The sequence below is a fragment of the Hyperolius riggenbachi genome, chromosome 8 (assembly GCF_040937935.1).
Source record: "Hyperolius riggenbachi isolate aHypRig1 chromosome 8, aHypRig1.pri, whole genome shotgun sequence".
NCBI classification, from domain to species: Eukaryota; Metazoa; Chordata; class Amphibia; order Anura; family Hyperoliidae; genus Hyperolius; species Hyperolius riggenbachi.
Genome location: NC_090653.1, coordinates 201,036,281 through 201,062,053, shown reverse-complemented (window position 1 = coordinate 201,062,053; position 25,773 = coordinate 201,036,281). Strand labels below are relative to the sequence as shown.

General features: G+C 44.3%; 1 protein-coding gene across 4 annotated transcripts in view; it reads right to left on the bottom strand.

Annotated features, from left to right (window-relative positions):
- Positions 1 to 21,432: 21,432 nt before the first annotated feature.
- Positions 21,433 to 25,773, bottom strand: part of ASTN2 (astrotactin 2) — an 818,428-nt gene continuing 814,087 nt past the window's right edge. For all 4 annotated transcript variants that reach the window (XM_068248102.1, XM_068248105.1, XM_068248104.1 and 1 more), the window contains one exon: positions 21,433 to 22,084. In XM_068248102.1, the coding sequence (XP_068104203.1) occupies positions 21,847 to 22,084 (238 nt within the window). In that variant the 3' untranslated portion in view covers positions 21,433 to 21,846. The remainder of the gene's footprint in view (positions 22,085 to 25,773) is intronic.

Genomic DNA, 25,773 nt, shown 5'->3' with positions numbered 1-25,773 from the left:
TCTTCCGAGAGGGGCTCCTCTAATGATTTAATGTCCTCTGAGGAAAGTTTAGGCATCCCAGAGCGGATCAGATATTCAGAGATCTTAGTCCTCCTGTCTTCCCTAGAAGATGGAAGTGAGTTGGGATGTAAATTGTATAATTCAGCATAGAAGTCCCTAAAAACCTTGGCAATTTCCTCATACTAATGGTGTATATTTGAGTGCTTATATTTAATTTGTGGGATATAGTTAGCAGTCTCTTGGGCATTCAGGGATTTAGCTAGAATGGAGCTACACTTGTTGCCAAATTCATAAAAAGTGCGGCGACATCGCAGGGCGGCATATTTAGCATTGAAAAATAATATTGATCTGAGACCTTCCCTCGCCTTATTCAATGAGTCCAAGATTGAGGTGGATCCCGTACATTTGTGACTCTGCTCCAGGTCCCCAATGTTAGCCAAAACATCCTCAATTTCCCTATCCCGCTCCTTTTTACGCCTAGCCCCTTCTCTGATAAGCAGTCCCCTGACAAAGCATTTATGAGTTTCCCACACAATCATGGGAGAGGAGTCCTGTGTTATATTTATGTGAAAAAATTATGTGAAAAAATTCTTCCAACTCAGATTTTATTTTTAGAAAAGATTTTTTTATCCCAATAAGAGAGTTGTTTAGGCGCCAGGAAGCAGGACCTCGTCGATTCTCCCCCAGATTAAAACTCACCATGACAGGAGCATGGTCAGAAAGGTGTATATTGCCAATGGTGTATGCAGTAGAGGCCGAGAGCAAATTGTGTGACACAAATACATAATCGAGTCTTGTGTATGAATTATGAGGAAAGGAGTAAAAAGTGTAATCGATCACCGAAGGGCTAAGGAGCCTCCATACATCCACCAATTGCATAGAGCGAAGTAGGGATTTGCACTTACGTAGCAATTTGTGGGAGATCGGGGACTTTTTAGAGGAGGAGTCAATCTCCGGGTCCAGGGTGAGGTTGAGATCGCCACCTAGCATAATGCTGCCCTCAGCAAATGAGCTTACTTTATCCAAGAAAGTTTGTAAGAACCACACCTGCTGCACATTAGGAGCATAAAACGAGCCAATAGTGACTTTCTGAGTGTATATTGTGCCTTTAACAATGTTAAATTGGCCATGTGGATCCTGATATTGATCTATCAGTAAAAAAAAGGGTATCCCTTGAAAAAAGGATTGCTGTCCCTTTAGTTTTGGAATCCTGAGGGGAGCTAAAGTAGGAGGTGTTATAGTATCTATTAAAAAGTTTTTTAATGATGGGCCCTTAAAGTGCGTCTCCTGTAGACACACTATATTGGCACGTTCTTTATGACATAGATGCAACAAGGCAGACCTTTTTTCTGGAAAATTCAACCCCTTGGCGTTGAGGGAGAATAATTTAAGTGATTGCTGGAATGATTGCAGAGAGTGGGCACCCAGTGAGCAGACACACGATCCACAAAGGAGTAGCAGAAGAAGTAGCAGAAGATAAGAAAGTAATATAGATTAAGGGAGAGAAAAAGAAAACATTTAGAGAGCGTGTAAGAAACCACGCAACACCATACAGGAATACAAGAACATTTAACATATTACCTGGACTGACCGAACTGACTTCGGTCCAAAAGTGAGATGGAACTCTTGACCAAGGAATATATGTGTAAACCCTCGTCTTTACTTGGCGAATCGCCCAGGGGTAAGGAAACCCGCAACCAAACAGCAATAGACCCCCCAGCCCCCGGGTAACCACATGTTAATTAAAACAGAACCTTAGTGAAGGCATCAACCCATATTAAACATCGTGACATGTAAACAACTTTATAATTTTTCGGTAATTGCCAGATATAATTATAACAGTTAGAGAACCCCATGTGTGTTACCCCCATGGATCCCTCATTATCACCCTTAAACTATGAACCTGGAAATCTATGTACAGCTATTCCGATTTCGTTATCCAGGGTGGAGGCCCGAGCCGGGTGCAGGTAAAGGGTTACACACGGTAAACTATTATTGGATCGTGCCACCTCCCCGTAAGGAAAGCAAAGTGAGAGGAAAAGACAAGCCCGTCCGTCCGGCCAGTCCCACCATGACCATAACACCCTTATTCAGCCCACAGATCACCAGTCCTGTGGTCATTTGTGTGGAACATGAGAGGAACATAATACCCTGTAGATGCTATCCCCCGCCTCCCCCACCCCCTAAGCCCGCCTCCACCCGCTCCTCCCAAGCCAGATAAGCAATCCCCATAGGGGATACAGTGATAATGTATGACATTAGATAGAGACTGCGGCCGTCTTAAGCTATGGGCTCCAATGAACTAGTGATCCCTCACACAGCATTTATCAAATAAAAGCCCCATATACTATAGAGCAATCCAAGAGTATAAGCGTTTTTTGGGAGGTAGATGCGGCAGACTATCATCGGATGTGGGCAGGGGGGTTGGGGGGTAGGGAAAATCATCCGAAGAAAGCACAGAGTACGGTCAGAGACCTTAGGCCGCGGGCATTCACTGTCCGGGTGGGGTCGCCTAAAGACTTGCAGGCAGTCACCTCCTCTATGCGACACCATTGTCCAGGTATAGAACTTTTAAGTAAAGGGCAACTCCGTAATGAGATGGGACATAACTGGGGGCAACATGGGGGAATATGATCAATACATATTAGACAGTACTCACGAAGCCACCCGGCTTAGGCCATTTTCTTTTGCTTCAGCAGGCGGCCCGAGTATGCTACATCCGGATCCCAGTCCGGTAACTCGACCGTGGGTAGAGAAAGCTCCCGTGTGAAGGAGGTAAGATCCCCAGGCTGGCGTAGTATGCTGGCGGTAGATCCCTTTTGGCCCACCAGCTGAAACGGGAAGCCCTAACGGTATTTCTCCCCAGAATTCTGCATGACCTGAAGCAGAGGCCGGAGGGCCCGGCGCTGAATAAGTGTAGAAGGCACAAGATCTTGATAGAGCATAACCGCGGAGCCCTCCCAGGTCGGCGAGCCCTTGCCCCTGGCAGCTTGCATGATGTCCTCCTTGTTGGTGTAGTTGTGTAGGCGACATATGACATCCCGCGTTTGGTCTTGAAGAGAAGGCACAGCCCGAAGGGCTCTATGCGCTCGATCAACTTTGAGTTTCTGGTCTGCCAGACGGTTAAGTAAACCGTTAAAGATGGTGCGTAGGCAGAGGCGTATCTGGGTAATATAGAGCCTATGGCAAACCCTAAAATTGTGCCCCCACCCCAGTCAGAGCCCCCTTCCCCTCTAAAAACAGCATCCTCTCTCGTGTCCATGTGTTATGGATGTCTGTTTTTGTGCTTGGGATATTGCTTGGAAATATCTTTTATTTCCTCTGTCCTCTTTTCTAACTGTAACCCTAGTATGCCCTACATAAATTAAGTAGCCATGTTCCCCAGATAACAACAGAATTATTCTGATCTAAGGTCTGAGTGACAGAGAGGCATGGAGGCAGGCATGGTGGCTAAGCAGAGGGACAGGCATGGCTCTCATGGTTCTGTGGCGCCCATGGCACAAGCCATGCCTTCACCCCTCTAGATACGCCACTGGGGGTAGGCAAAATGGCATCCGTTTGGATGGATTCGGGTAGGCCGCGAATCCGGATATTATTCCGGCGGCCTCTGTTCTGCATATCCTCCATCTGTGAACGGATTATCAGTGAAGACGAACGATGCTTCTTGCCATCAGTTTTGAGTGTCGCTATTTCGGCGTGGAGCTGTGCGATATCTGCCTCTGCAGAGGACACGCGGTCAGAGAGGCCAGTGATGTCGGAGCGGATCACCGCAATTTCTGCCTTCGTGGATGAAACGATCCGCTCCGTCTGCTCATCTAGGTCATGTTTCGTAGGAAGGCTTCGCAGGTACCTCCATATTTCTTCCAGTCCATTTACTGGCGTGTCTAGTCCATTTACAGACGCTGCCATCAGGGGAGGCCTGTGAGGTAGGAGAGGACGGCTCCGCCATCTTAGAGGCCTCCTTGCCGGGAACAAGCTTCTGAAAATATTGGGTTACCGGTCTCTGAGAAGGGGTCTGAGGTTGGCGAGCTTTAGTTTTACCCTTCTTCTCCTTTTCCATGCCACTTAATCACCGAAGTAACGGGGGTTGATGTCTAAAAGCCAGCTAACAAGACATGCGGGCCCGGGAGCTCAGCAAGCACACGTCTTCACTATGAAAATATATGCAGCTTGAAAATGGACCAATCAAGTCCCACCCAGGTTTAAATATTTGCATCTCACTGATCATCCCTAAAGCTGGTTGCATAAGTCTGCACACCATAAAGGCATATACACTATATCCATGCAATTTTCCCATCAAATCGATGAATCAATCGATAATTTCCAGCATGTCTGATATGTTTATGGCAGAGAAAGGGATTATGTGCAGTACTGATCTCAAAATCGATCTCTTTCTTGATTGGAAGCAGATCGGACATGCTGGAAACTATCTGTCGATTGGCAGGAAAATTCCATGGTGTGTATAATCCATTAAAATTAATACTTTAATAAAGTACCTTTGGATTTAACTACAACACTTACTCTTTTTGGGTAAATGCTTGCCAGCAAGTAGACTCTAATCACTTCTTTGACCTAGGCGACTTCTCTTCCCAGCGACAATGCCTCCAGCTGCGCTGAAGGTCCTTTCTGACAGGACGCTTGAGGCAGGGCAAGACAGAAGTTGCATGGCAAATTGTGACAGCTCTGGTCACAGGTAGAGATGGCCGGCGAATGGTTCCTGGTGAACTTCTGGTGGTTCGCGTTCGCGAGGAGCCGCAAACTTTACCGGAAGTTCGGTTCGCCCCCATAATGCACCATTAGGGTCAACTTTGACCCTTTACATCACAGTCAGCAGGCACATTGTAGCCAATCAGGCTACACTCCCTCCTGGAGCCACTCCCCCCTTATAAAAGGCAGGCACCGCCGGCCATTTTACTCACTTGTGTGCCTGCAGTAAATAGAGAAGGGACAGCTGCTGCTGCTGCAGACTCTCATAGGGAAAGATTAGTTAGGCTCTTGTAGGCTTGTTAGCTTGCTCCTTGCTGATTCTTATTGCTAAAATAGCACCCCACAACAGCTCTTTTGAGAGCTAATCTCGTTCTTGTGATCTATTTTTTTTCTGTGTGTCCCACTGACACTTGTGTTGCATAGACAGCCTTGGTAATTCCTACTGTGTGTGCCAATGCCAGGCCCAGCACATTCAGTGACTACCTGTGTGTGTGACAGGTGCACATTACCCATCACTGCATATACCTACCTGTTGTTCACAGTGCACCCACCAACCTACCTACGTGGGTGAGCGCACGCAGTGTCACTGTGCCTGTCCGCTACCTGTCTGTGTGTGACAGGTGCACATTGTAATACCCATCATTGCATATACCTACCTACCTGTTGTTCACAGTGCACCCACCCACCTACCTACGTGAGTTGAGCGCATGCAGTGTTACTGTGCCTGTCTGCTACCTGTCTGTGTGTGACAGGTGCACATTGTAATACCTATCACTGCATATACCTACCTGTTGTGTTCAGTGCACCCACCTATCTATGTGAGGGCACGCAGTGTGATATACCACTCTGTGCATACCTGTTAACTGCACCTGTGTGACTGCACATTGTATTAGTCAAGTCAGTGAATACCTTTCACTTCATCCCCCCCGATATGGACACAACGGACAAAACAGGCAGAGGTAGAGGCAGACCCAGAGGAAGGCCACCCAGCAGGTCTGTGCGAGGTCGTGTTGATGTGATTTCGTGCGGCCCTGGCCCAAGTACAGTGCTCAGAAGAAGGCACGTCCCATCAACTCCCAGGATTGTCAGGACGTGGTTGACTATTTAACACAGAACACCTCATCTTCCGCAGCCACCAGCGCTACTACAAGCACCACATCCGTTGCATTTGACACTTCACAGGAGTTAATTGGTGGGGAATTAACTGATGCACAGCCATTATCGTTACAACCAGATGAAGGCTCTAAGCAAGTTACACCACCTCATATGTCTGAGTAAGGCGGCGACACTATGGATGTAATGTGTGAGGAGGAGGATGATGAAGTACCTGCTGTTGGTGCAGTTTTGGAGGTGTCTGAGGCAAGCGAAGCTGGGCAAGATCATTATGATGATAGGGATCCCACATGGGTTCCTAATAGGCAAGATGACCAAGGGGACAGTTCAGAGGGGGAGTCAGAGAGGAGTAGGAGGAGACGAGTTATTTAAAGAAGCAGGAGGAGCTCGTCGTCAGAAACAGCTGGTGACCTATGTACAGCCAGCCAACATGCCCTTCAACGTCAGCTGCTGATGCCACCATAGTGCCATCACCCCAGGGGGGATAAGCGGTTTGGAATTTTTTTAATGTGTCTGCCTCAGATTGGAGCAATGCTATCTGTTCTCTCTGCCTCCAAAAATTGAGCCGTGGAAAGGCCAACACTCACGTAGGGACAAGTGCCTTATGAAGGCACATGGAAAAAAGGCACAAACTGCAATGGGAAGAGCACCTGAGCAAAATCAGCACACAAAAGAAAAGCCACCCTCCTTCTCCTCTTCCTCCTTCAGGCACTTTCTCCATTGCACCTTCACAGCCACCCACCTCCACTTTGCCTCTGACCTTCAGCGGTTCCTGCTCTTCTTCCAACAGCAGCCAGGTGTCCGTGAAGGAAATCTTTGAGTGGAAGAAGACAATTTCTGCCAGTCACCCCCTTGCCCGGCAATGCGGCATCTGACAGCTGGTGTGGTGGAACTGTTAGCTCGCCAGCTGTTACCATACAAGCTGGTGGATTCTGAAGCCTTCCGTAAATTTGTGGCCATTGGGACACTGCAGTGGTACCAGACTGCAATTATTTTTCTAAAAAGGCGATACCCAAACTGTACCGTGAAGTTGAGATGCAATTGGTGTCATCTCTGGCATACAGCATTGGGTCAAGGGTCCACCTGACCACGGATGACTGGTCTGCCAAGCAAGGTCAGGGCAGGTACATAACTTACACAGCCCATTGGGACATCCTGGTGACTGATGGCAAGCATGGAGTACGTGGCTGTGCAGCGGACCAACTTGTGACACCTCCACGGCTTGCAGGCAGGCCTCCTGCCACCTCCTCTCCTCCTGCTACTTCCTCTTTGCTGTCGTTCTCCTCCTCCTTGGCTGAGTGGCACTTCAACTCTACTGGTGCTGCAATCTCCTCTCCAGCTACACAGCCCCTTCTCCCCAGGGCCTGTGCTTGTGTCTAATGTGGCACACAGCTATAGCAGTAGTAGTTGGCACAGCTGTGAGGGGGTGCCAATGGGCTCCATGGAGTATCAGACACAGAGATATGAAATAGTTCAAACACAATACAATGATAACAGAAGCATTAGAGTAATAGTGTGCTTGTGTCTAATGTGGCACACAATTATCAGTAGTAGTGGGCACAGCTGTGAGTGAGTGCCAGTGGGCTCCATGGAGTATCAGACACAGAGATATTTAATAGTTCAAACACAATACAGTGATAACAGAGGCACTAGAGTACTAGTGTGCTTGTATCTAATGTGGCACACAATTATAAAACACAAACACAGAACATTTATATCGCGCTTTTCTCCTGGCGGACTCAAAGCGCCAGAGCTGCAGCCACTAGGAAGCGCTCTATAGGCAGTAGCAGTATTAGGGAGTCTTGCCCAAGGTCTCCTACTAAATAGGTCCTGGCTTACTGAACAGGCAGAGCCGAGATTCAAACCCAGGTCTCCTGTGTCAGAGGCAGAAGTGGGCACAGCTCTGGGTGGGTGCCAGTAGGCTGTGGAGTGTCACACACAGAAAAAAACAGTAGAAGGATGTAGTAGCCCTCAGAAGGGCTTTTTGGGCTGCTTTAACAGCAAGTCAGTCAGTGAGGAACAACAAAAACAGGCCTAGCTAACACTTTCCCTATCTCAGCAATGTCTCTCCCTTCTTCTCACTATACCAACCGAAGACAGACCAAAACATGGCAGTGCAAGTGCATTTTTATAGGGGGCGGAGAGGTGCATGAGGGAGTGCAGGCTGATTGGCTGGCATGTGCCTGCTGACTGTGATGTAAGGGGTCAAAGTTTAGCCTAATGAGGATGTAACTAACACATGGATCATTTTGTAAATATATAAAATGCATACTGTATATCAGTGTTTTTAATTTTAATATATATATATATATCTATATATCTATATATATATATATATATATATATATATATATATATATATATATATATATATATATATATATATATAGTTGTTTGCAGTGGCTTCTCACATGTACACCACTTTGTATTGGTCTTTCACGTGGAATTCCAATAAAATTGATTCATGTTTGTGGCAGTAATATGACAAAATGTGGAAAAATGCAAGGGGGCCGAATACTTTTGCAAACCACTGTACATATATGTTTCCAACAACAAAGGATTTTCGCAAATGCTGTTTGAAACTTGTGGGGTTTCATACCTCTAGCAAAGTTACGAACCACTGATCTAGAGTGTGCAGTCTAATACGTAAATTTGCAGCAAATAAAAAAAGTACACATACATAATAACAATGAATTCATATACGGTTTGGCAATCCTCACTATGATCTGTGACCTGACTTGTCCCAGAAAAGGGTGGCACATCCTAATCACATAGCAGAAGAGAAGATTGAATCAATCCAGACCTAGCTTGCTAGATCATTTATGTCATCCCTGCTGTGATGGTCATGTTTAGGAGAACTTATGGAGAAGCCTGTGATCAGTTTACAGAGTAGGGACACCAAGAGTAGAGATGTCGCGAACCTCCGATTTTAGGTTCGCGAACCTCCTTGAAAGGTTCGGTTCGCGAAAAAGTTCGTGAACCGCAATAGACTTCAATGGGGAGGCGAACTTTGAAAATTTTAAAAAATTCTACCGGCTGGAAAAATGATAGAAAACATGTTTCAAGAGCTCTAATATCTGGAGGCACACCTGATTGAGTGAAATACACATCACTGCTGGAGGACCCGTCCTCCCTCCTCCAAGCAAGGTCCTTATACCATTTGACTAAGTTGTCTGCCTACACTAGTTATGGGACAGCTGCTACACACTCTGCTAGGGAGATTTTAATTAGCCTCTTGTGGGTCCCCTCCTCCCACCCTTCTACCTTTCTAGCTACTCCCTCCTCCCTCCTACCGGAGGGAGGAGGGTCTCATCTGCCAGGGAATTATACTATTTCAAAAACCAGTTTACATCATACCATGGCTAGGAATCGAACCCAGATCTCACTGTGTGGTGGGCAAGTCACCCTAACCACTGTACCACTACAGTAGTAACTGAAGCTGACCTAAAATGTTTCTATTGCATTGAGCATAAATGGTAAATTTTAGGCCAGCTTCAGTTACTACTGTAGTGGTACAGTGGTTAGGGTGACTTGCCCACCACACAGTGAGAGCTGGGTTCGATTCCCAGCCATGGTATGATGTAAACTGGTTTTTGAAATAGTATAATTCCCTGGCAGATGAGACCCTCCTCCCTCCGGTAGGAGGGAGGAGAGAATAGGTAGAAGGGAGGAGGGGACCCACAAGAGGCTAATTAAAAACTCCCTAGCAGAGTGTGTAGCAGCTGTCCCATAACTAATTAATGTAGGCAGACAACTGAGTCAAATGGTATAAGGACCTTGCTTGGAGGAGGGAGGGAGGGTGGGTGGCCCTCGAGCAGTGTGTTTGACAATAATGTGTCTGCTGACAGTGATATGGAGGGTGAAAGTTTTGCTCAATAGAGCATTATGGGGCAAATCGAACTTCCGCAAAAGTTCGCCTGATGCAGGCGAACACGAACCCCCAAAGTTCACCTGGAACCGTTTGCAGGCGAACCGTTCGCGACATCTCTAACCAAGAGCCAAAAATAGCCTGGTATGTACTGGTAGTTGAAATGAAATATAGAGTAATAAGTTATACCCACAAAGCAGGGTTACCTCAAAGGCAACCACTGTATAGGCAGGTGGGGATATTAGAATGACTGCACTCAGGATTAAGAAGTCGCTCTCCGACCATAGATAAGGAAAAAAAGAGGATAACACCCCTTCATCAGGGGTGGACCTAATATAGCGTAATATGGATACAGAGGCGCCAAAAAGATTAAAAGAATCTAAAAAGTTTAACACATGAGGAGGCAGTGGTGGAATTATCTCCTCCAAGCAGACACAAACATTTCTAATGTGTTTGTCAAATACACCAAGATTATTTACATACTCCGGTGGACAATGCAACGCGTTTCACAGGTTTGATCCCGCTTCATTAGGCAATAACAACAGAGCAATAGCTGTAAACAGAGATGATTGGCTCATAACCCATGTGTAGTCATACAATCGTTAATTATAAAATATATAAACGTATAAATCTAAATAAATATCAAATATTAGCGGTGAAATAGGTAATTAGGTATTAAATAGTGGAGGTAATGGGGATAAAGACAGTGGAAAAGGTAATTGTGAGCAGTGATGAGCGAAACTGCTAATATTCTTTTCAGATCGATTTTTAGAAAAGGGTTTGTTTTTTATTTTCTTTCTTTTTTTGGGATTGCTTTTTTCAATCAACCTTTGACCTGCATGCTCATGTTGGGCCAGTGACTTAAAGAATTAGAGTCAGAGACTCACCACAGAATTTAAGCAACCAGCATTGTTTATTAGAGAATGAAAATGACAAAAAAACATCCTCTCTATTACTCTAACTTCAGGTTTTCTTTAACATCTAAGAAAAACAAAAAAGTTTGCTTTCTTAACCAGTTCACCCCCAAGAGTTTTTACTCTAACGGACCAGAACAATTTTCACTTGTCAGTGCTCCTCCCTTTTATTCCCTAATAACTTTATTACTACTTATCACAAGAAAATGATTTATACCTCGTTTTTTTCACCACCAATTAGGCTTTCTGTGGGTAGTACTTTTTGCTGAGAATTTTTTTTATTATAAATGCGTTTTAATGGGAAAAAAAAGAGAAAAAAATCATTGTTTCTCAGTTTTCAGCCATTATACCTTTAAAATTAAGCACGCAGTTTTATATACCACCAGTCACTGCACCTGTTCTTGGTACCTGTGTGTGTGACAGCTGCACATTTGTAATACCAATCACTGCATACCCACCTGTTCAGTGCACCTACCTACCTACGTGAGCACACACAGTTTTATGCACCTCCAGTCGCTGCACCTGTTGACGGTACCTGTGTGTGTGACAGCTGCACATTTGTAATACCAATGATTGCATACCCACCTGTTCAGTGCACCTACCTACCTATGTGAGCGCACGCAGTGTTATATACCACCAGTCACTGCACCTGTTCACGGTACCTGTGTGTGTGACAGCTGCACATTTGTAATACTAGTCATTGCATAATTGTTCACAGTACCTGTGTGACCGCACACTGTTTAACCACTTGAGGACCGTGGGCTTTACCCCCCTTAAGGACCAGGCACTTTTTTTCCATTCAGACCACTGAAGCTTTCACGGTTTATTGCTCGCTCACACAACCTACAACCTAAATGAATTTTGGATCAGTTTCTTGTCACTAATAAAGCTTTCTTTTGGTGCTATTTGATTGCTGCTGTGATTTTTACTTTTTATTATAATCATCAAAAAAGACATGAATTTTGTCAAAAAAAATGATTTTTTTGACTTTCTGTGCTGACATTTTTCAAATAAAGTAAAATTTCTGTATACATGCAGCGCGAAAAATGTGGACAAACATGTTTTTGATTAAAAAAAACCCCATTCAGCCTATATTTATTAGTTTGGGTAAAAGTTATAGCGTTTACAAACTATGGTGCAAAAAGTGAATTTTCCCATTTTCCAGCATCTCTGACTTTTCTGAGCACCTGACATGTTTCATGAGGGGCTATAATTCCAGGATAGTATAAATACCCCCCAAATGACCCCATTTTGGAAAGAAGACATCCCAAAGTATTCACTGAGAGGCATAGTGAGTTCATAGAAGATATTATTTTTTGTCACAAGTAAGCGGAAAATGACACTTTGTAACAAAAAAAAAAGTTTCCATTTCTTCTAACTTGCGACAAAAAAAAAAATGAAATCTCCCACGGACTCACCATGCCCCTCTCTGAATACCTTGAAGTGTCTACTTTCCAAAATAGGGTCATTTGTGGGGTGTGTTCACTGTCCTGACATTTTGGGGGGTGCTAAATTGTAAGCACCCCTGTAAAGCCTAAAGGTGCTCATTGGACTTTGGGCCCCTTAGCGCAGTTAGGCTGCAAAAAAGTGCCACACATGTGGTATTGTCGTACTCAGGAGAAGTAGTATAATGTGTTTTGGGGTGTATTTTTACACATACCCATGCTGGGTGGGAGAAATATCTCTGTAAATGACAACTGTTTGATTTTTTTTTACACACAATTGTCCATTTACAGAGATATTTCTCCCACTCAGCATGGGTATGTGTAAAGATACACCCCAAAACACATTATACTACTTCTCCTGAGTACGGCGATACCACATGTGTGGCACTTTTTTGCACCCTAACTGCGCTAAGGGGCCCAAAGTCCAATGAGTACCTTTAGCATTTCACAGGTCATTTTTGTTTCAAGACTACTCCTCACGGTTTAGGGTCCCTAAAATGCCAGGGCAGTATAGGAACCCCACTAATTACCCCATTTTAGAAAGAAGACACCCCAAGGTATTCCGTTAGGAGTATGGTGAGTTCATAGAAGATTTTATTCTTTTGTCACAAGTTAGCGGAAATTGATTTTAATTGTTTTTTTTCACAAAGTGTCATTTTCCGCTAACTTGTGACAAAAAAATAAAATCTTCTATGAACTCACCATACCCCTAACGGAATACCTTTGGGTGTCTTCTTTCTAGAATGGGGTCATTTGTTGGGTTCCTATACTGCCCTGGCATTTTAAGGGCCCTAAACCGTGAGGAGTAGTCTTGAAACCAAATGTCGCAAAATGACCTGTGAAATCCTAAAGGTACTCATTGGACTTTGGGCCCCTTAGCGTACTTAGGGTGTAAAAAAGTGCCACACATGTGGTACCGCCGTACTCAGGAGAAGTAGTATAATGTGTTTTGGGGTGTATTTTTACACATACCCATGCTGGGTGGGAGAAATATCTCTGTAAATGACAATTGTTTGATTTTTTTTACACACAATTGTCCATTTAGAGAGAGATTTCTCCCACCCAGCAGGGGTATGTGTAAAAATACACCCCAAAACACATTATACTACTTTTCCTGAGTACGACGGTACCACATATGTGACACTTTTTTGCAGCCTAGGTGCGCTAAGGGGCCCAACGTCCTATTCACAGGTCATTTTGAGGCATTTGTTTTCTAGACTACTCCTCACGGTTTAGGGCCCCTGAAATGCCAGGGCAGTATAGGAACCCCACAAGTGACCCCATTTTAGAAAGAAGACACCCCAAGGTATTCCGTTAGGTGTATGGCGAGTTCATAGAAGATTTTATTTTTTGTCACAAGTTAGTGAAAAATGACACTTTGTGAAAAAAAAACAATAAAAATCAATTTGCGCTAACTTTTGACAAAAAATAAAATCTTCTATGCACTCGTCATACACCTAACAGAATACCTTGGGGTGTCTTTTTTTCTAAAATGGGGTCACTTGTGGGGTTCCTATACCGCCCTGGCATTTTACGGGCCCAAAACCGTGAGTAGTCTGGAAACCAAATGTCTCAAAATGACTGTTCAGGGGTATAAGCATCTGCAAATTTTGATGACAGGTGATCTATGAGGGGGCGAATTTTGTGGAACCGGTCATAATCAGGGTGGCCTTTTAGATGACAGGTTGTATTGGGCCTGATCTGATGGATAGGAGTGCTAGGGGGGTGACAGGAGGTGATTGATGGGTGCCTCAGGGGGTGGTTAGAGGGGAAAATAGATGCAATCAATGCACTGGGGAGGTGATCGGAAGGGCGTCTGAGGGGGATCTGAGGGTTTGGCCGAGTGATCAGGAGCCCACACGGGGCAAATTAGGGCCTGATCTGATGGGTAGGTGTGCTAGGGGGTGACAGGAGGTGATTGATGGGTGTCTCAAGGTGTGATTAGAAGGGGGAATAGATGCAAGCAATGCACTGGCGAGGTGATCAGGGCTGGGGTCTGAGGGCGTTCTGAGGGTGTGGGCGGGTGATTGAGTGCCCTAGGGCAGATAGGGGTCTAATCTGATAGGTAGCAGTGACAGGGGGTGATTGATGGGGAATTAGTGGGTGTTTAGGGTAGAGAACAGATGTAAACAATGCACTTGGGAGGTGATCTGACGTCGGATCTGCGGGTGATCTATTGGTGTGGGTGGGTGATCAGATTGCCCGCAAGGGGCAGGTTAGGGGCTGATTGATGGGTGGCAGTGACAGGGGGTGATTGATGGGTGGCAGTGACAGGGGGTGATTGATGGGTGATTGACAGGTGATCAGTGGGTTATTACAGGGAAGAACAGATGTAATTAATGCACTGGCGAATTGATAAGGGGGGGTCTGAGGGCAATCTGAGCGTGTAGGCGGGTGATTGGGTGCCCGCAAGGGGCAGATTAGGGTCTGATCTGATGGGTAACAGTGACAGGTGGTGATAGGGGGTGATTGATGGGTGATTTATGGGTAATTAGTGGGTGTTTAGGGTAGAGAACAGATGTAAACACTGCACTTGGGAGGTGATCTGATGTCGGATCTGCGGGCGATCTATTGGTGTGGGTGGGTGATCAGATTGCCCGCAAGGGGAAGATTAGGGGCTGATTGATGGGTGGCAGTGACAGGGGGTGATTGATGGGTGATTGACAGGTGATCAGGGGGATAGATGCATACAGTACACAGGGGGGAGGGGTCTGGGGGGGTCTGGGTAATATCTGAGGGGTGGGGGGGTTATCAGGAGGGAGCAGGGGGCAGTTTAGGGCATAAAAAATAGTGTTGACAGATAGTGACAGGGAGTGATTGATGGGTGATTAGGGGGGTTATTGGGTGCAAACAGGGGTCTGGGGGGTGGGCAGGGGGGGTCTGAGGGGTGCTGTGGGCGATCAGGGGGCAGGGGGGGGAATTCAGTGTGCTTGGGTGCGACATAGGGTGGCTGCAGCCTGCCCTGGTGGTCCCTCGGACACTGGGACCACCAGGGCAGGAGGCAGCCTGTATAATACACTTTGTATACAATACAAAATGTATTATACACTTTGTATGCGGCCGATCCGGGTGCTAGTAACCCGCCGGCGCTTCCGAACGGCCGGCGGGTTACAGCGCGAGGTGGGCGGAGCCAGTCCCCGGCGGCCGATCGCGTCACGAATTATGCGACCACGTCGCCCATGCCTGTAAAAGGACCGCCACCATTTGTCTATACGGCGGTCCTTGCGGGGTCCACTTCCCGGCCGCCAGTTGTATATACGGCGGTCGGGAAGTGGTTAATATACCATTCTGTGTATACCTGTTAACTGCACCTGTGTGACAGCTGCACATTTTATTGTAATACCAGTCACTGCATACCTTTCACTGCATCTGTGACTGCACATTGTATTATACCTTGGCAGTCAGTGCATACATTTCACTTGAATGGATGGCATACTTGCCCTCCATAACAGATTATCGTTAAAGGATTTAAAGTTGATCCGTCTATATACAGCAGGGCCTCAAAAGTCCTCCTGTATTGTTATTTTTTGTCACTACCTCCCTGAGTCGGGACTTGCATGCCATGCCTGCTGCCTCCCTTGGATGTGTGGTGGTAGCCGTTCCTGCTCTTTTGCCCACAGCATGCCTGCTGCCTTCCTTGGATGTGTGGTGGTAGCCATTTCTCAGGCTTCCACTCCGGACTGGAATCGAACCCTGATTCCCCGGCCATTACCCATGGTCATTATGGTACTGAGAAAGTAATATGGAAACTTGTTTATCAGTCACACAGTTGAATGTAAGACTTGCCCTCCATAACAGATTCTCGTTAAAGGATTTAAAGTTGATTCGTCTCATATACAGCAGGGCCTCGAAAGTACTCCTGTATTGTTATTTTTCGTTAATACCTCCCTGAGTCGGGACTTGCATGCCATGCCTGCTGCCTTCCTTGGATGTGTTTTGGTAGCCATTCCTGCTCCTTTGCCCACAGCGTGCCTGCTGCCTTCCTTGGATGTGTGGTGGTAGCCGTTTATCAGGCTCCCACTCCAGACCGGAATTGAACCCTGATTCCTCGGCCATTACCCACCACGGGTACTGAGAAAGTAATATCGAAAGTTTATCAGTCACACAGTTGAATGAATGGCAGACTTGCCCTTCATAACAGATTCTCGTTATAGGTACTGAACAGCAAGCAGAACAAGTATTTAAAAAAATAGATGTAAGCTTTAACAATGGTAGAGAAAGAACCATCGAAAGTTGATAAGGCAGTCAGACATTACCTGACATCACTGAGTGAGGAAGAGCAATCTCGCCATGGTGAGCAGCAGTCCAGCACGGCAGTCACTACACAAACAGCTGTTTGCGGTGCGTTACACAGTGAGTTTGGTCTGTCAGTGTGAAGCAGTACACTAATTACACTACCTGATTGATGTATACACATGCAAGATGTTTTAAAGCACTATAGGCCTCCAATTTAGCATGCAATGTGATTTCTGCCCTTAAAACACTGCTGTGCATCAAATCCAGATTTTTCCCTGGGACTTTTGGCGTGCATCCCACTCCGCCATGCAAAAACTCAGACGTTAGACCCCTTGAAACATCTTTTCCATCACTTTTGTGGCCAGCATAAATGTTTCTAGTTTTCGAAGTTCGCCTCCCAATTGAAGTCTATTACGGTTCGAAAAGTTTGCGCAAACCAAACTTTTTGCGGAGGTTCACGTTCGAGGTTCGCGAACTGAAAATCGGAGGTTCGAGCCATCTCTACATCTAGATGAGAGCTTAGCGAGCATCTGAGACAGTCTGTCTAAGTCTACCTTCAGGTAGCCACATTGCTGCTTTGCATTCTTTATGTTTTTTTATGTTTATGAAAAGCCATCCCATCCAGCTACTCACTCCACTGATGCGGATGTCCTGACAGGCAGGACATCAGTAAATAAAGAGACAGGGAAATCATGGTTACAGCTGCATACATCCAAAAGCAGCAGCAATAAAAACAATCCATGGCAGGCAGAGGCCAGGCAATAACTGCTGGCCAGGAGCCTTTATCAAACATGGACAGCTATCTTTAACTCGCACCACAGATTTTCAATTATATTCAGGTCTAGGGACTGAGATGACCATTCCAGAATGTTGTACTTGTTCCTTTGCATGAATGCCTTAGTGAATTTTGAGCAGTGTTTAGGATTGTTGTCTTGTTGAAAGATCCAGCCCCGGCGCAACTTCAGCTTTGTAGCTGATTCCTGGACATTGGTCTTCAGAATTTGCTGATACTGAGTGGAATCCATGCGTCCATCAACTTTGACAACAATCCCAGTCCCTGCACTGGCTACACAGCCCCACAGCATGATGGAACCACCACCATATTTTACTGTAGGTAGCAGGTGTTTCTCTTGGTATGCTGTGTTGTTTTTCCTCCATGCATAATGCCCCTTGTTATGCCCAAATAACTCCATTTTAGTTTCATCAGTCCACAGCACCTTTTTCCAAAATGAAGCAGGCTTGTCCAAATGTGCTTTGGCATACCTCAAGCAGCTCTGTTTGTGCTGTGGGTGGAGAAAAGGCTTCCTCTGCATCACTCTCGCATACAGCATTTCCTTGTGTAAAGTTCGCCGAATGGTTGAACGCTGTACAGTAACTCCATCTGCAGCAAGATGATGCTGTAGGTCTTTGGTGCTGATCTGTGGGTTGACTGACTGTTCTCACGATTCATCACTTCTGTCTAGCCGAGATTTTTCTTGGTCTGCCACTTCGAGCCTTAACTTAAACTGAGCCTGTGGTCTTCCATTTCCTCAATATGTTCCTAACTGTGGAAACAGACAGCTGAAATCTCTGAGACAGCTTTCTGTATCCTTCCCCTAAACCATGATGGTGAACAATCTTTGTCTTCTGGTCATTTGAGAGTTGTTTTGAGACCCCTATGCTACTCTTCAGAGAAAATTAAAAGAGCGGGGAAACTTACAATTTAGCCCCTTAAGTTCTCTTTCTCATAATTGGATTTACCTGTGTATGTAGGTCAGGGGTCACTGAGCTTACCAAGCCAATTTGAATTCCAAAACTTAGTTCTAAAGGTTTTGGAATATATAAAATGCCAACAGTGCCCACATTTATGCACCTTCCTAGTTTTATTTAAACTCTTATTGTGCACTTTCTGTAAATCCAATAAACTGAATTTCACTTCTCAAATATCATTGTGTGTGTCTCCTATTAGAAGTGGGCCGAACGGTTCACGGTTCCTGGTAAACTTTGGGTGGTTCGCGTTCGCCGGCGAAGACAAACTTTTGCGGAGGTTCTGTTCACCCCCATAATGCTCCATTAGGGTCACCTTTGACCCTCTACATCACAGTCAGCAGGCACATTGTCGCCAATCAGACTACACTCACTCCTGGAGCCACCCCCCCCCCCCCTTATAAAAGGCAAGGTTCTCCGGCCGTTTTACTCACTCGCCTGCCTACAGTAATTAGTGAAGGGACAGCTGCTGACAGACTCTGCTAGGGAAAGCTTAGTTAGGCTCTTGTAGGCTTGTTAGCTTGCTCCTGGCTGATTGTTAATCCTTAAATAGCACCCCACAACAGCTCCCTTCTTCCCTCCTCCTCCTCCGGAGGAGGATCTTGTCTTACAGGGATTTGTACATTACGTACATTAGTTGAAATAGTTACACTACAATCTATGTTACAGCAAGGCCCTAATGACACTTTCTCTTAAGAGGCTATGGCCGCCGATTGGCCCATGTGTTAAAGCAAGGTGTAAAAAACAAAGTACACATAGCAGAGGATGGTTTTGATTCATCAACCTCTGGGTTATGGGCCCAGCACACTTCTGCTGCGCCACTCTGCAGTCTGCTTACATTTGTATACAATCTTCAAGTTTAAGAAGGGTATGGCGGCCATAGCCCCTTAACCTTCCTGGCGGTAACCCCGAACATAGTTAGGTTTTCTCAGGCCCTGCTGGGCCGATTTGCGCAATTTTTTTTTGCTGCACGCAGCTAGCACTTTGCTAGCTGTGTGAGCACACCGATCGCCGCTGCCCCACGCCGATTCGCCGCTATCCGCGTCGCTGCAGAGCCCCCCCCCTAGACCCCTGCGCTGCCTGGCCTATCAGCGCCAGGCAGCGCTGAGGGGTGGATCGGGACTCCCCTAGACGTCACAACGTCCATGACATCGGTGACTTTATCCCGCCCCTTCGGCATGGCGACGGGGAAGCCCTCCAGGAAATCCCGTTCCTTGAACGGGATTTCCTGATCGCCGGAGGCGATCGAAGAGGGTAGGGGGATGCCGTTGCACAGCGGCTATCATGTAGCGAGCCGTAGGCTCGCTACATGATTTAAAAAAAAAATCAAAAAAACGGCTGCGCTGCCCCCTGGCGGTTTTTAATAGACTGCCAGGAGGGTTAAGAGAAAGTGTCATTAGGGCCTTGCTGTAACATAGATTGTAGTGTAACTATTTCAACTAATGTACCCTTCTTAAACTTGAAGATTGTATACAAATGTAAGCAGACTGCAGAGTGGCGCAGTGGAAGTGTGCTGGAACCATAACCCAAAGGTTGATGGATCGAAACCAACCTCTGCTAGGCATGATTTCATTTTTGCACCTCGCTTTATCGCATGGGCAAAACGGTTTTCATAGCCCTGTAAGAGAAAGTGTAATAAGAGCCCTGCCGTAACATAGATATTACAGTAGCTAAGACTACTCCTGGGCCTTTCTTGTAGTTGAAGAGATGAGTGAACTGTGACACCACACTTAAAAAACAAACAAACAAAAAAAACAGCAAACAGAGAAGCTTCCCCATATTGGAGCATTGGATTTGGTAAAGTCTTAAACCAATGTGTTGTAATACACAAGTAAGCTTTAGGTTGGCAGGAATGGTTGCATGGCCACCTAGGCAGGCTTCAGCCTGTAGTGTTGGTGGTATAGTGGTGAGCATAGCTGCCCTCCAACCTAAGTTCGATTCCTGGCCAATGTATGTGAGCGTGCTTTTGACATCCTACAAATTCTTGGAAGACAAGATCCTCCGGAGGAGGAGGGGAGGAGGGGAGGAGGGGAGGAGGGGAGAAGGGAGAAGGATTTACACTTCCTGATAGATGTATACACATGCAAGATGTTTTAAAGCAGTTTAGGCCTGCAATTCAACATTCAATGTGATTTCTGACCTTAAAACAATGGTTTGCGTCAAATCTAGGTTTTTTATTGAGACTTTTGACGTGTATCCCACTCAACCATGTCTCCGTCCAGGTATTACACCACTTGAAACATATTTTCCATCATTTTTCTAGCCAGCATAATTTTTTCTAAATTTCCAAGTTTGCCTCTCTATTGAAGTCTATTGCGGTTCGCGAAAGTTCGAGCGAACCGAACTTTCCCGGTAGGTTCGCGAACCTAAAATCGGAGGTTCGGCCCATCTCTATCTCCCATATGATATTTTTAACTGACATTTTTATTATCGTAACAACCATCAATTTACACAGGAATATCATGACAATTAACAAGGTTGCCAAAACTTGCGCATCCCACTGTAACAGATGTATTTGATTTCAGTTAATTTTATATAGTAAATGAAGAGAATTCTGTTCCTGGCAGTTTCCATTTTTTATTCCCTCTGACTAAAGCCAAATCCTGATGTCATTTCCTCTCTTACTTTTTTTTTACTTTTCTCCTCCAATCTTCAGTGTCATCTCTGGCTTACTTTCTAAACACGTGTGACCTCAGCATCAGGTTTCAGCCTGTCACACTGAACTGCTCTCATTCAATTAGTGAGGAGCAAAAATGTGGGAGGGGAGATGCCAAGCTTTCTCCTCAGTGATGGCGAGAGAATAAAGGCTGGCTGGCTGACTGAAATAACATTTATTGCTACACAAACATTTCTGAATAGATTGGAGTGCTTGTAATGCAGGGTGAGATTTATTGCAGCATAATAAACAAAGTGCAGTGGGTAAATGGAATTTGATTTTGTGGCTGACAATCCCGCTTTAAGTGAGTGGGATATGGCCCAGTGTTTGTCATGGAGCAGATCAGCCAAAAGAAAACCAGCAAATGTTGATTCAGAATTAGTTAGTAACTATGCATATGTTTTTGCCAGCTTTAAAAACTTTAAGTATTTTCTTTGGACAGGATATAGAACTGGATCAGAACCATACCAAACAATACAGCAATACACTTAAGTCAACATATGTTGATGTCACCAGGTTTACCTATGGCAAGGCTTTATGTCACATAACTCAGCAGTGATTTATTAATTTGCAGCTCTGAGCATAGTAAAAGTGAAGTGGCACCTGAAGGCAGCAGATAGCAGTAGACAGTCCCAGTGCAAGTGTTGTATAGTGATCTCTTGTTTAATTCTACAATTCATTCTGAATTAAAATTCTGCTTAATGACCAAAAGACAATTGATAAACTTTTGTACTGTAGGAAGATGTTTAATGCACAGAAGTTGTAAAACTATATGCACAGGACTGAGCAGGTTAAGTGAACTACAAAAGCAAGAAAAAATATAAAATTCCCTGCATCATTTCCACACTAAATTGGAAAATAAAAAGACAAAATAAAAATATTAGTTTTAGAACAACTCTGTCCAAGGAGTACGTATAGCAATGCCTTGCTGGTACTCTGAATGGGTGTTAACAAAATATTTATTTAAAAAAAATGTATTTTCCTTCCAGTAAGGTCCTTAAAAATGGATGTGTGTCCCCATAGCACCTTATCAGTCCTCAAGTAATAAAAGTCACTATGACATTTACAGTTTCTTCACTCTTATGACTTAACCCTGGCTGGACCATTGACGCTCTTTTAAGTCCATGGCAAGGTTTTTTTTCCCCCCCTTTTTGGTCACATTCATCGACCTTTAGAGTCTCCATATGTATTTCGAGGCATGGATACCATTTTTTCTTCACAGGTAAATTTGTTTTCCTTTAAAATGCTATACAAAACAAAACCTGAGGTCCGTAGATCTTCGCTGTGACAAATTAGATAGGGAATGTTGTCTATTCGACGTTGAATATGAGCACTTCGCAGGAGTCCAGAACAGTGGCTGCTTACTTTTTCAAGTCTTCTTAGAACCAACTGAGCTTTCCTAGAAAATAAAAAAACAAAGAAATTCGTATCGGTTCTAAATGTAGTCAGTTACAATTCTAATCTCTATTTATAATTATAAGCTCTATTTATAAGGCAGCAAACAAGAGTTTTTCCTGCACATCTCAATTTACTTTCACCAGTCCCCCCCCCCCTCCCCCCCCACACATTTAGACAAGAAGAAAAGAGTTGAAAGTAAACAAAGGAAGAACTGTGGCTATCATTCATAAAAGTGTGTTCGGTAAAGAAAATCCGGGCGGGAAAATACCGCATTCGGTATTTTAGACTTCTGTGTGCTCATTCATAAAAATGTGTACAGTTGCGATAGCCCTGCGGTGATTTCCCAAACTAGGCTGGTGGTAGGCTGGCTCTAAGCTTGCGGTAACACTAGAAGCTGCCTGAGTTTATACATTTTCTCCGTGTTCCGCTCTCACTGATGCTGGCTGGGAGGTCTGTCTCCATTAACAGAGTTGGAGGAAAAATGGCAAAAACAAACTCCACCGAAATACTACAAGGTAAAAATATGAAAAATCACTGTAGTGATCCCCCCCCCCCCCCACACACACACACACACATTTTCCAGTTCTCTGCACTTTAGAGGACACTGGTAATGAGAGTAATATGAAGGTGTATATCTTTCTCCTTTTTTTAAATGCTAGTTCACTTGCAGTTATTCTGATTATTGGTTTCAGCAGTGTTTGAATGACACTCCTGGAATGGCTGACCTGCTCACTCGTTATGGCTCAATGGTTTAGAAAGGATTAAAGGAACAGGATAACCAGGAACCTAGACAAGTAGATTTTTAAGGAAATAAATATGGCAGCCTCTACATCCATCAAAACTTAAGTTTCAATTTACTTCAGATAACAGCCACTCAAACTGCCATAGATAATTAAAAGTGCAATAACAGGTATTCCATTACAATTATATTCAGTTTTAGTAGTGAAATCTGCTTTATACATGCCTTAACAATCACAGGGACCAGGACAGGAGACTCCAGATCAACAGAATGTATGGCAGACCGCTATAAATCATAATCACAACCCTCGATATCACAAAAAATTGCCATATATAGCCTCTGACATCTATACCCGATTATGCTGATAGCATCTCACTTGTATTCCAAAACTCTTCTTTAAAACATGTTATTACCTCCATCCAACATTTTCTGGAATCCTTGTTTTCATATCTCAGTAAATTTTAACTTGGTCATATCATAGGTGTTTCACCCCAATCCTGGAGCCTATACTTGGGTAAATTTGCTCGATGCCTGTGCTATTAAATCCCACGAGATCCTAGCCAAAAATATTTGTAGTTGGGAATGACTGTAACTCTGCTAATGTGCCAAAAGCAAATAGTAAAAGGTCTATCCTAAACTAGCTGCAAACGGTGTCAGTTTAATGTAGTGGGTGAAACTTATAAAATCAATTAAAACATAAACATGTCATCCACCAATTATATCAACAAAGACTGTGAATATGTACAAATGTCAATATACAAATATGCAGAGCACACCCCACAGTATATAACATACATGCTATCCACTAGAGTGCAAAGTGCCAAAGTCAAATGAATAAATAGATTTTGGCATGGAATTTGCCCTTAAAAATACACACTATACATGTCATATAGAATTATATATCTTATTGCATATGTGACCACTAAAGTCCAATGTGCCAAAATTGTAACAATTATCAGCTAACATTTGGCCAAACATGTTTACCTCCAAAGAGAACTTCATTACATTGCCAGAAAGTATTAGAATGCCTGCCTTTGCACACACATGAACTTTAATGACATCCTTTATAATCCATAAACTTTAATAAGGAGTTGGCCCACCCTTTGCATCTATGAAACCTTCAACTGTTTTGGGAAGGCTTTTCAGAAGGCTTAAAGAGACACTGAAGCGAAAAAAATATATGATATAATGAATTGGTTGTGTACTATGAATAATTACTAGAAGATTAGCAGCAAAGAAAATATTCTCATATTTTTATTTTCAGGTATATAGTGTTTTTTCTAACATTGCATCATTCTTTAATATGTACAGATTACACAACACTCACCATTAAAAATGATTCTTTCAGAGCAGTCTGTGAACTAATGACCTCTCCTCTGGCAGAGAAAAAGTAAATAGTTAAGGAACAGTTGAGATAATAAAAGTCAGAAAACAGCCCTCTCCACGACTTTGAAAGTCGTAGAGATTAATGGCTTTTTTGTATAGAGATAACAACTGGAGTTTCTTAACTCTTCCTGTACTGGAAACAATTAGACTGATGTATCTGATCTTAATGTTTTAATTCTTAGCTGTACTACACATACAAATCATAATATCATAATTTTTTTTTTCACTTCAGTGTCTCTTTAAAGTGTGTTTATGGGATGTTATTAGCAATACCAGAAAAACATTTGTGCAGTCAGGCCAGCGCCTGACCTCACAAATGATGTTGAGATCAGAGTTTCCAATCTGATTCTTTCTAAAGTTGTTCTGTTGGATTGAGGTCAGAGCTCTGTGTAGGCCAGTTAAGTTCCTCTACACCAAAATTTGCTCATCCATGTCTATATGGACCTTGCTTTGTGCACTGATGTGCATTCAATCAGAACAGGAAGTTGCAGTCCACAAGGTGTTTCCACAGACTAAAATGTCTTGATATCCTCAAGTATTCAGAGTTCCTTTCACTGGAACTAACGAGCTAAGCCAAAGCCCTCAAAAACAATCCCACACCATAACCGCCCCTTCATCAAACTTTACACTTGGCACAATGAAGTCAGGCAAGTAGAGTTCTCCTAGTATTTGCCAAACTCTACTCATCCATCAAATTGCCAAACACATATAATTAATCACTCCAGAGAACATGTCTCCGCTGCTGTAGAGTGCAGTGGTGGCATGCTCTACACCACTACATCCAATGCTATGCATTGCTCATGGTACTTGAAATAGAGAAAAAGCGGCAGTGCACATCCGGCTAAAACATCACTTTTATTCCAATTCCAATAAAATCGGTTCACAAGACAATATCCATCACAACAGAGAGAGGTACAGGCATTGAGAGGTCTACAGCTGTTTTACGCCTAGTATAGCGTCGCGCATCATCAGGACAAACCGCCCCAGATCAGAATACCCCCTTAAATACTCTTACCTATTGAGGTAGGCAGGAACCACCAATTGCCGCCATCAGGCCATCCACCGTCTGGAACGCATGCTGATCGCATGTCGCGTGCTCCCTTAGAGTGCATTTCAGGTCAGAAATCCACGTCACTTCCGGGTCGCATCATCTTACACATGCCACACAAACACATGTACACAATAGCCCTTGGAACGCGGACATCGCACAGCCCGACGGTCTGATATAGGGCAGTTTGTCCTGATGACGTGCCACACTGTACTAGGCGTGAAACAGCTGTAGACCTCTCACTGCCTGTACCTCTCTCTGTTGTGATGGATATTGCCTTGTGAACCAATTTTATTGGAATTGGAATAAAAGTGACAGTTTAGCCGGATTTGCACTGACGCTTTTTCTCTTGTTCCAGTATTGTGGCTACATTTGGTGAGTTGCACTCAGGCTTTGAAGGTTGAATTGCTCATGGTGATGTAATTCTTGGATGCGGCTGCTAAGCCATGAAAACACATTCCATGATGCTCTCTACACACTATTCATGAGCTAATTTGAAGGTCTTAGGAAATTTGGC